Raw genomic sequence first — 14,532 nt, 5'->3', positions numbered from 1 at the left:
CATGGAATTATAACGATTCGTAAACGGACTCGCAAAGTATTTTACGATACAAATCGAATTTAATAACCCAGAGAATTCGGACGAACGAAATCGGATCGAATAGACGATAAATGTTTTCACCGCGTAAACAACGGACCGTAACCTCGAAGATCTCGCAACCAAGTCACTGTATTCGTGGATTACAAGGGAAAATGTAGGTTCCTTGCGTAATCTGACCTTTGATTCGACTTTGCTATAACGCCTTGTTTCAATGCAACTTTCATTATGCAGAAAGGTCATAAGACGAGAGAACGTACACGTGTATATACGAATCGTAAAAGATCGTAACGTAACGATGCAAAGTGTTAATTATAGATTTTTCATCGTGCGATATTCTTATCGTTCGTACTTATTGTCGGAGAATTCATCCACTGGAAAATTATTCCCCATTGCGCAGACACATAATAATTCATACATTTTTCCTGGAAATCGTCGTACAATCGGTTGACACGTTACAGAACAAATGGTGTACTCGATATGATATCATCGTGTCTATAAAGATCAAGGATATCTTGTACGCGTTATCGATATGAGAGCCGAAAGAATATTAAAAACCAATACGAATATTTGCATAAAAAGGTTTTTACCGGCGCCACGAAGAAATTGTTTCGTGGCAACGTTTCTTCCTTGACGTTTGTCATTTTATTTTGCATGGTAACGGAGCAAAGTATTTTCTTAAGTTCGCGCGTAACAAAATACCAAAACTAAACGCCAGCGGTCAAAACGTTTTATTATAAATAAGATAATCGAAACAATTCTAATCTCTGCAATACTACGATACTTTTCCAACCTTATCAAACAACCACGAAAATCTCATCTCGATCATATCCTAATATCGATAGAATCGAGTGGAGCAACGAAAATGAAAGTACAACTATAACATTTCGTTATCGATATTTAACTCGATAAATAAGAAGAAGAAAGGTACGCTACAGGAACATCCGTTGTAGCATTTCGTCCGAATCGCGAAACGTTGTTTCTCCGCTTTGATATCTTTTTTTCCCGTGAACGCGTTGCACGTATCGAGGACGCAACCGCGTACAGCAGCAAACGCAGTTTCTATCGCACCTTAAGATCGATAGTTTCACTCGATAGAACAACGAAAACGAAAGTAATAGAACACAAAAACAAGTTGGAGGAGAAGGGGGAAGAAATTGATCGATCATCCGTGGCGTGGAATTTTATTTCGATCACGCAATCCAACGGCGCCATCCCACGTTCCTCCTCTTGTTCGCTGTTCAAGGTATCGAGGATGCCTGACACGTTCGTGAATCCGAATCTCGTGTTTGTACGGCCTATTCACGGCGTAGACATAATCGTGGCGTGGCTGCATAACGGTAAAAACAGATCGGCGTGCATTCACTTTTCCCCGTTGCGAGCGGACTGCAGTTTCTATCGCATATACCAGACGAAGACTGCTACAGGCATGCAATACCTTTTAAAACTGACGAGTCATCGATCCACCCAGTCACCGTGTACAAATAACTCTAATGGAATTACCCTTTCCTTTCGGTGTTTCGTTTCGAGATCGCAGCCGATCTGCATCTGCCGCGATCCGCTCTCCCTATTCGAGATCGAATCGCAGAGTTCAATGAAATTAACGATCGCCACCGAATATCAACTTGATCACCGGAGTCTGCGTTGTGGAAAGTACATTCTGATTAACCCTTTCGCTACGAGTATAGACACGTATATGCGTATTGTAACATACACATGTGTATAGGCAGCAGTAAAGTATCGATATACGCGTGTACGTGCATTACTGTCCATAAATCACAGGGCGCTTGTTAATCTTAAACATAAATTTTCTGCGAACAGGTTTCTAATAAAATCTTTGAAACAGCATAATTCAGTTTTCCTTATGGCACACGCCGTAACTTTCTTTCTATAAATTTCATTCGTTCGAACGAGATTTTAATTAGTGTCCGATTCAACGAACTTCTACCTGTTAAATCCACCTATCTAAACGTGGAAAATCATAGATAGTAGAGAGAATCTGATCTCGTATTAGATTTGCTCGTATCGCCAAGTTCGTACGAACGCTTGAAAGAAATTTGAAAGAAAATCTGTATCGTTTTTTTAGATATTCCAAGATTTATTATCGTAGAATAAAATCTGGTGCCAATTAAAGACCGTTCGCTAGAATTCCAAGCAGAACCTCGTACCTTGTAATTCGTTAAATAAGTCTCCGAAAGGTATAGATGCCATTTAAACGAGCAGTGTCTATTAAGGCTGAAAAGTAGGCTAACATAGAGGCTGAAGATGATTCAATGTTCGAGTGAAAGCTCTGACAACTGAAGTTGAATGCAAACCTTGTGACACGATATACCTACGTAATTTCTTCCTCCGTTCTAATTGCTCAGAGAATTTTAAACGTAACTCGATATATTATGTTTGCGAAAATATATTTCTTCTTTTATACAAACGTACGTATAATATCGTCTTAAATTACAATTTTCCGTTTTCTCTGTTATTACGTAATTTTCAATTTCCTATTTGCAGACGATTCCGGTGTGTCAAGGTTCGAGGGGAAGGTGACGAGCAGGTTTCAGACGAGAATCTTCAAGATACCTCGAACGAATCCGGCAAGAAACCTCGTCGACAGAAACGAACATGTTCGTGATAAACCAGCGTCAAAGGCATCCTTGTTGGAGGATGCTGCTCGCCATCGTCATTTTATCCGGCCTCATTAGGTATTGCGAACCAATGTCCACGAAGAGGCTAACAGACTCGTCTCCATCGTCGTTACCTACGTTATCGAGAAGTTCCGGTGAATCGAGGTCACAGAATCTTGGCTCGCCGAGTGATCTAGCCTGGCAAGCTTGGCTCCTTCTGGGCTCGCAAACAGGGGGACACTCCAGCTTGGATTCCGCCAGTTTTCTCAAACGAATCACGCCTAAGAGCGTATTCATCGCTCCAGAACTACCAGCCTGTCCTGATGGATATCGAGCGGACACGATGGGCAGATGCGTGAAAAGAGTGATCATCAATCCTCAAGCTCACATCGGTTTCCTTTTACAACAATTGAATAACAGATATAGTAACCAAGCTAGTGGTTCCGAGGCGTCGTCTAATAATAAAAAAAAGTCCAGTGGGCCACTGCAGTTGAACATCCCGTTGTTTTCCGACATGGACACCAAATCGGCTCCGGTAGACCACGAGGAGACCAGAGGAGACCATTCGATAAACATACCGATCGTAGTTCCTTCGAGAGAGGATGTGCAAGTAGAGGAGATAGAAGAGGAAGTGGAGGAAGTAAAGGAGGTAGAAGAAGCGAAGGACGTAGAAAAAACGAAGGATTTAATAGAAACGAAGAACGTAGAAGAAGCGACGGACTTAATAGAAGTGAAGAGCGTAAAAGAAGCGAAGGACGTAATAGAAGTGAAGAGCGTAAAAGAAGCGAAGGACGTAATAGAAGTGAAGAACGTAGAAGACATAGAAGACATAGAAGAACCGAAGGAGGTAATAAAACGAAGGGGCTTTTTTACTCGTAAGAGTTATATCTATAAATGAATCGAGTTCTTTCGATCGAAATGAGCACAAACAATGTCGTTCAAAGCCTTGGACACTGTGTTCTGTTCTACCGTGTTTCGCTAGAATTTTAGTAAAGTACGAGCTAGACGAGACCGCGTTTAGATTTATTTTCATTGAAAAAATCTTACTTTCTCGTTCGTAATATGATCATCAACGTATAATAACAAGTACGATAGAACATATTTTACTTGAGGCTGGTAGCGAACGTGTTAAAAATTCTGTGTCGATTATATCGCACTCGTAGATTATTCAAAACGTTCAAACGAAGCTATAATTATAGTCGAAACTTACATACTTTGAATATCCTCTGTTCTTTGAACATCCTTGCTAGAGTTATCCTTGCTTTATCGAATTAAAAAGCTGATCCAAGCCACTATTATTCCAAGCTTCGAATAATAATAATAATAATAACGAACCGTAACAGTCAAAGTAACTTTTTTTTATCCAATACTTGGTCGAATTAAAATTTTACCGATCTGTTTTTATGTTGTATCAGACGCTGAACACCAGCGAAGGAAACGAGGAGGAGGAGGAGGAGGAGGAGGGAGAAGAAGAGGAAGAGGAAGAGGAGAACGAAGCCAGTGTCACCCCTGGGAACACCACTATTTCTGACGAGCCTTCGGAGAACGAGGAAGACGATCAGAGTACCACGTCTACGCTCGACACGATAGTTCCCGTAGCGGAGTTCGTAGACGATACGAACGACACGAATTTCTCCGGCGTGATCGACTATAAAATACCGATCGATCTCCCCACGCCGTTGAATATATCCAACGTAAGAGCAACGAACGCTACCGACGATCAAGAATTGTGGGGCGAAGAGTCGCAACTCTTAAACTCGACCGAAGTGTCACCGATGTTAATCCTTCTTTCATCGACGACAACGATGTCACCGAATTCGATAGCACCTGAGATAGAACTAGAAGTGGCCAACAGTACTCGGAGGACTGTTCAATTGTAGTATTGTTCTCCGTTTATTAGATCTGTTTCTCTTCCTGTAACTCAATTTCCTCTCGTGGAGGAACTACGATCGATGATACCTGACCCTACTACCGGGGTCACAAGCATCTTCTTCGTGAGTTCGTGAACCTAAGTCCTGGCACGTGCGTACGACATTGCGTATAAACTACACGTAGTAACTCTATATATGTAATGTTATCGTAATTCATAATTCGATTGTACGAAAGCAAATTGCTGGATTTAACTTAGGACGCTAATTTTTTGTCACCGAATATTGCACGTAAAATTATTCTTCGGTATTTTATCTTTCACCTGTTTCTTGTCGTTTCTTATTTATTCCTTATACGAAAAAAGCTGGATGGATTATTTGCGATTATTTCTCTTATCATCGAAGAAGATGGTTCTCTGACAATCGAACTAGACAATGATCCGTGATCCATCAATTGCATATACAAGTTTTCCTTTTTGAGTTCTCAACTCTTTCAGTTGAGATCTTTGTGGCCTGAGACGTATTCGACGTTTTACCCCATCTAATTTATTATAATAATTTATTTTTAAAGTATTTTTTTTTAATTTTTGACTATAATTTCACAGTTTCATCGTCAACAACACATCTGCGCTGATATGTTTCTATTAAATTATGTTGTGCGTTCGTTGATGTAATATATATAGTATTAGTATCAAAATATTAAAAAAAAAGGAATGTTTTATAAAGAATGACATAGAAGGGTTAAATAGGATGTATGGATCTTCGCAAAGAATCAATGAAAACTTTACCACGGTTTCATAATACTAAAATTCATATATGGACGCGTGCTTGTAATAATAATATGACATAGTAAGAACGCGCATTTGTATACTCGTATAATTACAAATTACGACATTCTCTATCGATTCATGAAAAGATCATCTTCGAAAATACCCGGAATCTGAATTCACCAACTCACGGAGAACATGCTTGTGACCCCGGTATATCGAATCAGACTGATTTTAGCGGTATTTGCTTTATTTATAGAACATTTATAGAACAAAGAAATCATGAATCCCTCTGTCACGAATAAATCTCTCGAAAGAGGTGCGCGTTAATCTGCTCGGCAGCGACCAAGTATTGTCCATACAGCTTCATCATGTACGTCATCGTGTCTGCTCTTGTACGGAGAAACATAAACTGTTGCGATCGTACTTTCTTTCTTGAAATTTGTTTCTTTTTTTCTTTTTATACTTGGATTTAAAAAAGGCAGAGAGAAAGAGAGAGAGAGAGAGAGAGAAGAGAATTGTAGAACACATGCTTTGGAATTTTGATATAGAACGTTAAGAAGAGATATTGTGATGTAAAAAAAAAAATTCTCCATCTTATTTTGATACAAATCTCTTTACAATTTGTTTAGTTCAGATATATATAGGCGATTATTTCTTTTAGGATATTACAAAAAAGGATAGTGAAAAAAATTAATGAAAATGACTTTATGTACGAATTAGTGACAGTTTCATTATGAAAACGTATCTACTAGTAATGTGACATTTTCCTATAAGAATATTAATAAATAAGTAGAAAATTCGTTTCGCTTAAGAAACTTAAATATTTGTTATTTTCTTGTAATTTAATTTTTAAATTCCAAATTGCAACTGCGCGTATTAACCAAGATCGAATGTACTGATAATTATTTAATTTTCATCGAGGTGTGATTGACCATAACTGAAGGGAATCATCGTATTAAATTCTATGAAGAACAATGAACACTTGGATCTGCAAAAATCGCAACACTCTATGTCTCTCCAGTGTAATTGAGTCGAAGCTTACACCTACATTGTATAGCGAAAATACGTATCTATGTAGTATGAATGTTTTCGGTATGCGATTTGATCATTGTTCTATGCAAGCGCAGCGCTCCGAAGATAATGCTCGGAACAGTGTGAATCGGAATCACCTCGTCGTTTAGCTTTACGACCGTGTTGTGATAATTCTTTTCCACTTTTTACACGTACGATAACATTTTTGTACGAAAATACGCGGTAGTAGAATGCATGCAATTACGGAAAGAAAAATTCTTATTATCAGTATCAGAATCCATCAAATATCATTCGAATTTTCGACGAAATGAAATTATATCTAATTACGTGTGATTATCACGTAGGTACGAAACGAAAGTTACGAATCTGACATCGCGGCCAGTAAATCTTTTTTACTGCTCTACGTATGCTTCGATGTGGTGTGTAATCTCTCTTTCTCATCTATTTGAATGTTGGTTCGTGTACATATTAATTTTATTAAGAGAAATTGTATATACAATGCATAATTAAGAAGCGTCATCGGCGTTTTAAATGTGTATTAATTGTAACTGTATAAAAATATTATTGTATTATTTATAGCTAAATATATCGATGTATATTACACATTGTCGTGTCGTGTCGTGTAGGAGCCGTTAGATCGCAGAATGGAAGAACTTATAAAAATCACTCGATGTTGGTCCTGTACCAAAATATCATGCTTTGTTATTATTTACAACCTTCCAGGCATGATAAGCGATTATGTTACAAATCATTTTATTCATTAAGCATTTTTTATTGTACATAACTTAATTGTTAAAGAAACTGCATGTTACGTTGTATTACTGGATGTACTTTTTATTCCTTTAAATCCCCTGGCTATGAAAAACTTCTCTGTAGACTCGTCTCTCGTTGCCACCGGTCTTATGGATTTTACATATTTATAAAATTTTACCAAATCTTTCTCAAATTGTTCAGACTTTCCACCGTCCCATATTTTACAGACAAATGTTCCATTTCTTTCACTAGTTTGTAAAGCAAATTTCAAAGCAATATATGCGAGTTGTATTATCTTCTCATGATCTAAGTCTCTTATGCCAGACGCATTTGGTGCCATATCTGATAAAATTACATTAGGTTTTTTACCATTTAAATGTTTTAGAAGTAGATTTCGAGATGCTGGATCAGTAAAGTCCATGCCGTTCAATAATGTTGCACCTTCGATCGGGTATATAGGTTGCTTGTCTATTCCAAAAACAGTTCCAACATCACCATCTTCCTTAGCATTTGCATTTGTTGCTTTAATAGCAACTTGTGTCCAACTGCCAGGAGCAGCCCCACAATCAATTACGATATGCCCTGGCTGCAATATTTTAAATTTATCATTGATTTCTAACAGTTTGTATGCACTTCTACATCTATAGTTTTCTTTTCGAGCCAGCTCCACGTAAGGATCTTTTAACTGTCTTACAAGCCATAATTGCGAGCTATGCTTCTTCCCTTTTAAATCATTTGGTACCTCTCGAAATAATGTAGTACTACTATGCAAGTCCCTTAATATCAAAAGATTTCGAGAAAAACGCTTCATGATATAACCTAACTAAATGCTGGCAATGGTGAAAAAAGCTTCATATGCGTAATATATACACACAAATGAATCGTCCTCTTATTTTTTATAATTCAGTGACTATTCGATCATTCATTGCACAAAATTAGTCATACAAATTAAACATCGTCTAAATAATATTGTAACACTTAATGTGGTCGAATATAATCTCTTGTATAAGTTACAAATTGTAAACTACGATTCGGCTCGAGCACGTATCAGCTGATTAATACAAATGAATACGCATGCGTAGAGATTCTATGATGGTGACGGAACTTCGTAGTTACAAAAAGTATCTCATGTGCTTGCCGGCGAAGATGTGATAGAATTCCACGGGTAATGATCGTTTGAACGAATGTTGCGATTAAAAAAGTGATTTACAATGAACCTAACCACAGGGAATCCTCACGGGAACGGTTTGCTTTACGCTGGTTTCAATCAGGATCAAGGTACGTGACCGAGTGTGCTACATTTGACAGTCCAGTCATGTACTGTCAAATTTATTTTTTTACTCCTAACCTTTGCATCTAACACCTGTCGAATAAATTTATCATAATTTCACTTTTCTATACGATTAATATCAATTTAACCTGAAAAAATATGTTTCTGTCGTACTCTGTTTGCTTAAAATGGCTAAAATCAAAGAATTTATTATCACTTTCTTCTTTTTAACCTCATTCGTGTACAATTATTCCAAATTTTTAATAATAACTTTGCATTGAGTATATTTTATGAAGTTATTTATAAATCGTTCGTATGACCTATTATGTTTTAATTATTTAAATTTCTTTTTCAATTATATTATTAGAATTTCCTTTTAATTATTTATAATGAATTGTTTTAAAACTCATTGGTTTTATTTGAATTATTAGAAAATCTATTTTTATATTTCATTTCTATCTCTCTTATACGTTTCTCACTCTTTTATATATATCGTATAATCGTACAATGTGATATTATTCCATAAAGAGTTCCATGATAATCATTCAACTGTGGTGGTTTATCTTCTTAGTATTCTGTGTCAAATAAGGAATATATATGTACATATATATCGAATACCATATTGTGATTTTAAAGGGAAAAGACTGTGTAATGTAACTGTGTAATGTAAGAGAATAGATAACAATATCTTAATTGTCTGTATAATCTTTCCATTTGTAGGATGTTTCGCTTGTGGTATGGAAAATGGCTTCAGAGTATATAATTGTGATCCTTTAAAAGAAAAAGTACGTCAGTTCAGTGATGGAGGCCTTGGTTATGTGGAAATGCTATTCAGATGTAATTATTTAGCCTTAGTTGGTAGTGGAGCAAAACCTATGTATCCAACAAATAAAGGTAACATATTTCATATATTTTCTCTATCTTAAAATAAATAAAGTGGATTATTTGTGATTTATTTTATATAAAACTTGCAGTTATGATATGGGATGACCTTAAAAAATCACCAGCAATTACTTTAGAGTTCAATGCTCCTGTAAGAGGTGTTAAATTAAGAAGAGATAGGATAGTAGTAATTTTAGAAGGAGTTATAAAAGTATATACATTTACGCAAAATCCTCAGCAACTTCACGTGTTTGAGACTAATCCAAATCCCAGAGGTCTATGTGTCTTATGTCCAAATAGTAGTAATTCCTTGCTTGCTTTCCCTGGTAGAAAAAATGGACACGTTCAAGGTAAATCTTAAGCAAGAAATTTTGGTCTTCTACGTTCTTCAAATTTATAAAATAACTTGTTTTCACTATTACAGTGATAGATTTGGCTAATACAGAGAAGCAGCCATTAAATATTGAAGCGCATGAAACACCTTTATCATGTATAGCTTTAAACTTACAAGGTACTAGATTAGCTACAGCTTCAGAAAAGGGAACCTTAATAAGAGTATTCGAAACACAGACTGGAAATATGATTAACGAATTAAGAAGGGGAGCTAATCATGCAAATATCTACTGGTAATTAAAACAAAATATTTTATAAACAGTTATATATTACTAAAGTAATATTAATCATTCAAATTTATATTATTACAGCATTAATTTCAACCATGATTCAACTTGGTTATGTGTAGCAAGTGACCATGGAACTGTACACGTTTTTGCTGTAGAAGATCAAAAATTAAATCGTCAATCTAGTTTAGCATCTGCTACTTTCCTGCCAAAATACTTTAGTTCCAGCTGGAGCTTTTGTAAATTTCAAGTTCCAGGTGGTCCACAATGTATGTGTGCATTTGGAACTGATAACAATAGTATTATAGGTCAGTATTATAAAGCAATATATTCGGAAATGTAAATATATAGCGTGGTAATGATTTCTTACATAACAATGGTTTTTTCGTTATTACAGTAATATGCGCAGATGGTAGTTATTATAAATTTGTGTTTAACAATAAAGGTGAATGTACGAAAGATTTTTATGCACAGTTCCTCGAATTAACAGATGATAAAATGTGATTGGAAAATAAGGAAGAGGTAAACTATACACTGATTAGTATATACTGATTATGAAGTGATTAAATAAAAATATATATATCTTTAACATTATGTTTTCATTGGATTTTCAGTATTCATTGGATGAGATCACATGGAATAGTTTATATGGAAAGTGAGTACTGTGTTGTTATTTGAAGTCGTATTATATGGTAGAGGACCAAATGAAAAGTACTATTATTTGTTGGTGTTATGTCCACTGTGCAGAACTGTGCTAACTATATGATATAAAAAGAACTTTAAGGAGCGCTAGAAGGCCTATTTCTGAGATGTTTACTTATGGAACTATACGTTCTTAGATGTTATACGCAAAGAGAAGAACTCAATGTTTACGAATTTTGCTTAATGTGTCAGTGTAAAAAGTAATTTTCTTATACATAAATTAAACAATCTTTTAACTAACGCTGATGCAAATATATAAGTAATATCATTCTGAAAGTAATTGAACAATTTTTGGTGGTTCATTATGCTCAGCAAATCATACGTATTTTTTTATATTTATTTTATAAAATTACAAATGTCTCATTTAACGTAGCAGAAAATATATGATGTTCAAATATATTCCGTAATTTCCGTATTTTGTGTCACAAATGTTGGCAAATTAATGTAAAACTATGAAATGTGGCTACTAATCGATCGTATTCGATAATTAACCAAATACAAAAAATGAGACGTGTATAACGTAATCGAGTTTTATAATCTTTATTTTTATTTTTATTGTTTCATACATTTAATATACATATACACAAGAAATAACTACATTCAGTTATTATTATTGAAATATTACCACAAAATGTGAAGTTTGTAGTGTCACAAAGAAGTTGGGATCGAATATAAAATAAAAATGATCATGAGACGAAACGATGTATTTGTTCATAATAAAATATAAATAATATTGATCAGTTGCAAGCATGTATTTTATTTCTTTTTTTTTTTTTTTTGTTTTGTTTTGTAATATATATATATGTATATATACATATATGTATATATTATGCGAAATTTGATGAAAAGTCTTACGCAACATTAGTAATTAAAATTCAGTCTTACAGAAAGAGAATACACGTTGATAAACCAAAGCTTTCCAACCTAGAGTCGTTGTTAAATTGAATAAATTTTACAATTTGTCATGGTATCGAGTTTAAAATGAAAAAAAATATATATATAATATATATATATTATATTACGATATATGCGTCGTCGCATTTCGATATGCAGTTTAGATTTACATTAAGAATATTGTAATTATTCATCTCTGTGCGTTGTTCGAAATTTCAAGATATCATTAAAAAACAACGCGAAGCTCTTAACAAGTAATCATAATATATGAACAATAACACGTATAATAATACGAAGCAGGCTTTTTGTACTGCAGATTTATTTTGAGCTTTTGTAAAATGGAACATCTCCATCGTGTTCTGTATAGAAATAAGATGCACAGTGTTTTTCTAACATAAATTTACCGCACCTTTCTCATTCGTCTTTCCTTCCTTTTATTCAATTATCGTCAAAGACGGAACACGTTGACATTTGACTAGATTACAAAATTTTACATGACAAGATTGAATCCGTAGGCCTTGTTGGCAGACCGAGGGTGATCTTAAAATTTGTTTAAAAAACACTGTCATTTGAAAGGTACTTCCCGATAACGAGAGCTCTTGCCATCGAACGCGACCTTTCTCATTCATTGTAACGAATAAATCCGACTTTCTGTCGCTATCTCTATATCTTTCTTTAATAATCTTTAAACCTCGAAAGGTTTATTCGCGTCCGCCTTAACGACTTTCGATTTTTTCACCACTGGAACTACAGACTTTTTCTTCACGCCATGAAGAACGTGGGTCAGTCCTTTCTTAGTCTCGAGACTCTTGTAAGCGCTGTACACAACGAGCCACACGTAAGAATTACTGATTGCGACGAGCAGAACGATTATGCCTGGAAAAGAAACAACTTTCGATAACGATATAAATCAGAAATTTCCGAAATGGTAGACATTTTTGGTCAACGATAGATATATCATGAATATACTAAATTGGCACATATGAAATTTCGTTATTCAAAAGTTTGAAATTAACAGGTAAACACATGTCTTAAAGTCTATAGGAAATAATAAAATAAAATTTCGCCGTATCGCTTATATATAATTCTTATATATCCAATCTTGCACTTATTGATCATTTCATTATCATTTTGTTAGATATTTAAACGAATTATTCCAGAATAAAGAAAGTATAAAAGCAGCATTCGAATAATTTTATAACCTAAAGTTGACAGTTCATACGAACACAGAATATCGAGATTAAGTAATTGGTAGAAAGATTACATACATACAATTACGTAGAAGTTATTTTAAAGGTTTCATACGATATAACAATTTAGTATTTGTTATAATAATTTGCTTGCTTCGTTCGTTTATCAACTTACGTTCACAAATATCAGCGTTGCCTCCGAGCGTAGCAATAAACGGGCAGCCTTGTTCTACCACGAACACAGAAATTGTCAACGCCGATATTATCGTCATCATGACTACCAACCAGGGCGCCATGAAGTGGCGATTGTTCTACCGAAAGAAACAACTTGTCTTACCATGAAATTATTCTCGAGAATGACTACGTAAACTGTAATTACCGCCAGCACACCGTACAACAGCAGGATAGTGGAAATAAAATGTATCACTGTGATCACCAAACCGCAGTATATCGAGTACACCGTTTCTAAACACGTGTGAAAGATTTTTAAAATTGATGTATAATGAGCGAATACTAGAGATAAACAGTTAAATGAATAATTAGGCGAAAATAGTAGAATATAAAATATTTGTAAGATTATATTGTAAGCACCAGTTGCATTATGGTGAGCCATATCCATTTTCTTAGTATTTAGATGATTAGACGATATATCTTCCAAGGCCTCTCTCTCGAGAGCATCCTCCGTGTCCCTTACCACCATTTCTTGAATTCCCATCGTGTGTACTAGTGCCAGCACGAAAAATGTCATATTGAATCCTGATATAAGCTGTGTTAAAAAATGAAATAATTTAATATAATTTAATTTCTTATGTGTTACTTACACAGTGATAATAATTAAACGATAGATCATATTTACCAATTGAAATACTGCTATTAACACTGTACCTTCTTCCAGGTTAAAATAATGCACGAAATTCTTTAACAGTCCCACCTTCATTTTGCCTATTCTTTTTAACAGAACGCTGTGCAATTATTATTCCTGAAAATATATAGAAATAATAAAAATTTACATCCAACAATTGAAGCGATTCCACTTTCCACAAATTTGAGTACATTCAAAGAAATCAGCACACAATCAATTACAATCAAATCATTATTTGGAACGTGCCATCAATTCAATAGTAATAAATTTGTGCACTTTTGATCGTGAAATCTATACCTTTCTTTCTCTTCCAATAAATACAATTTAAACATTGGGGCTGCCTTCTATCGCTGAAAATCTTTCAATCTTTATCAGATGCAATGAAGGAAAACAACAATAGAAACATCGTTCAAAATTTGTATACCGATTTGTGTACCGTATGATGAAGCATTCGCCAAAGTCTCCAATTATCAAGCGAAGCATCAAATATATCGACTATCGTACAAAATATAAAAGTTCGCTGCAATGATCGCAGCAGTCTTTTGAATTAATATTCTAAATAAAACGGCGCAACCCTCGGAGGTTACAAACAAGGTAACTATTATGCACCGCGGTATTCGTGGTGTACATACAACGATAACAAAAATAAAGAAGAAACAGAAAGAGGAAGTGCGAGGCTCAATCGAGAATGCAGTCGCGCTCCAGGTTGAAGATTCGTCGCTTTCGAATGGAAAGCGAGTGACGCGATATGTCGTTACTCACCTCGCGGAAAAAGGAGCACGGAATATCACTGAAACGTAGTTCACAATGAGAATCAATAACTTTCACTGTCTCTCGCTTGGACGAAAGCGAAAGATGCGATTGTCAAATGAAATGGAATCACATGAAGAATGGAGAACTTGCCATGAAAATATGTTGCTCCAGTTTTGGTAGCCTCTTTAAGAGGCTATCGAGAGCGAACGATAATTCAAAGGGATGCCCGTTTGCGTGCGTTCGACGCACAAAGCGCGAGTTTACCTCGTCCAAGGGGTTGAA

General features: G+C 35.1%; 4 protein-coding genes across 6 annotated transcripts in view; 2 read left to right on the top strand and 2 right to left on the bottom strand.

Moving 5' to 3' along the window:
- LOC139994227 (uncharacterized) overlaps positions 1–7,142 on the top strand; it is an 88,893-nt gene extending 81,751 nt beyond the window's left edge. The window contains exons 5-6 of the mRNA XM_072016678.1: positions 2,542–3,501; positions 4,070–7,142. Coding sequence (XP_071872779.1) covers positions 2,653–3,501; positions 4,070–4,534 — 1,314 coding nt within the window. The 5' untranslated portion in view covers positions 2,542–2,652 and the 3' untranslated portion in view covers positions 4,535–7,142. The remainder of the gene's footprint in view (positions 1–2,541; positions 3,502–4,069) is intronic.
- On the bottom strand, positions 6,781–8,088 carry Mrm2 (Mitochondrial rRNA methyltransferase 2). The gene has a single exon (XM_072016684.1). It carries the CDS (start codon positions 7,886–7,888, stop codon positions 7,133–7,135), a length of 756 nt encoding a protein of 251 aa, XP_071872785.1. The 5' UTR covers positions 7,889–8,088; the 3' UTR covers positions 6,781–7,132.
- Positions 8,089–8,150: 62 nt separating this feature from the next.
- Positions 8,151–11,298, top strand: LOC139994228 (WD repeat domain phosphoinositide-interacting protein 3). Of its 2 annotated transcripts, XM_072016681.1 has the most exons (8): positions 8,216–8,355; positions 9,068–9,082; positions 9,147–9,241; positions 9,322–9,579; positions 9,654–9,855; positions 9,934–10,157; positions 10,247–10,371; positions 10,464–11,298. In XM_072016681.1, exons 2-7 carry the CDS (start codon positions 9,069–9,071, stop codon positions 10,351–10,353), a joined length of 900 nt encoding a protein of 299 aa, XP_071872782.1. In that variant the 5' UTR covers positions 8,216–8,355; position 9,068; the 3' UTR covers positions 10,354–10,371; positions 10,464–11,298. The 2 variants fall into 2 exon arrangements, with proteins under 2 accessions (XP_071872781.1, XP_071872782.1); XM_072016680.1 differs by having other exon boundaries at positions 8,151–8,355; positions 9,068–9,241.
- On the bottom strand, positions 11,076–14,520 carry LOC139994234 (uncharacterized). 2 transcript variants are annotated; one of them, XM_072016687.1, is made up of 6 exons: positions 14,260–14,520; positions 13,492–13,614; positions 13,227–13,401; positions 13,015–13,100; positions 12,811–12,946; positions 11,076–12,321 (listed from the first exon to the last, which is right to left on the bottom strand). In XM_072016687.1, the coding sequence occupies exons 2-6, from the start codon at positions 13,570–13,572 to the stop codon at positions 12,131–12,133; spliced, it is 669 nt and encodes a 222-aa protein (XP_071872788.1). In that variant the 5' UTR covers positions 13,573–13,614; positions 14,260–14,520; the 3' UTR covers positions 11,076–12,130. The 2 variants fall into 2 exon arrangements, with proteins under 2 accessions (XP_071872788.1, XP_071872789.1); XM_072016688.1 differs by lacking the exon at positions 14,260–14,520 and adding an exon at positions 13,934–14,145.
- Between the last annotated feature and the right edge of the window lie 12 nt (positions 14,521–14,532).

The sequence above is a fragment of the Bombus fervidus genome, chromosome 14 (assembly GCF_041682495.2).
Source record: "Bombus fervidus isolate BK054 chromosome 14, iyBomFerv1, whole genome shotgun sequence".
NCBI lineage: Eukaryota > Metazoa > Arthropoda > Insecta > Hymenoptera > Apidae > Bombus > Bombus fervidus.
Note: the sequence above shows the minus strand (reverse complement) of the source record. Positions and strands in the feature narration are given on the sequence as shown.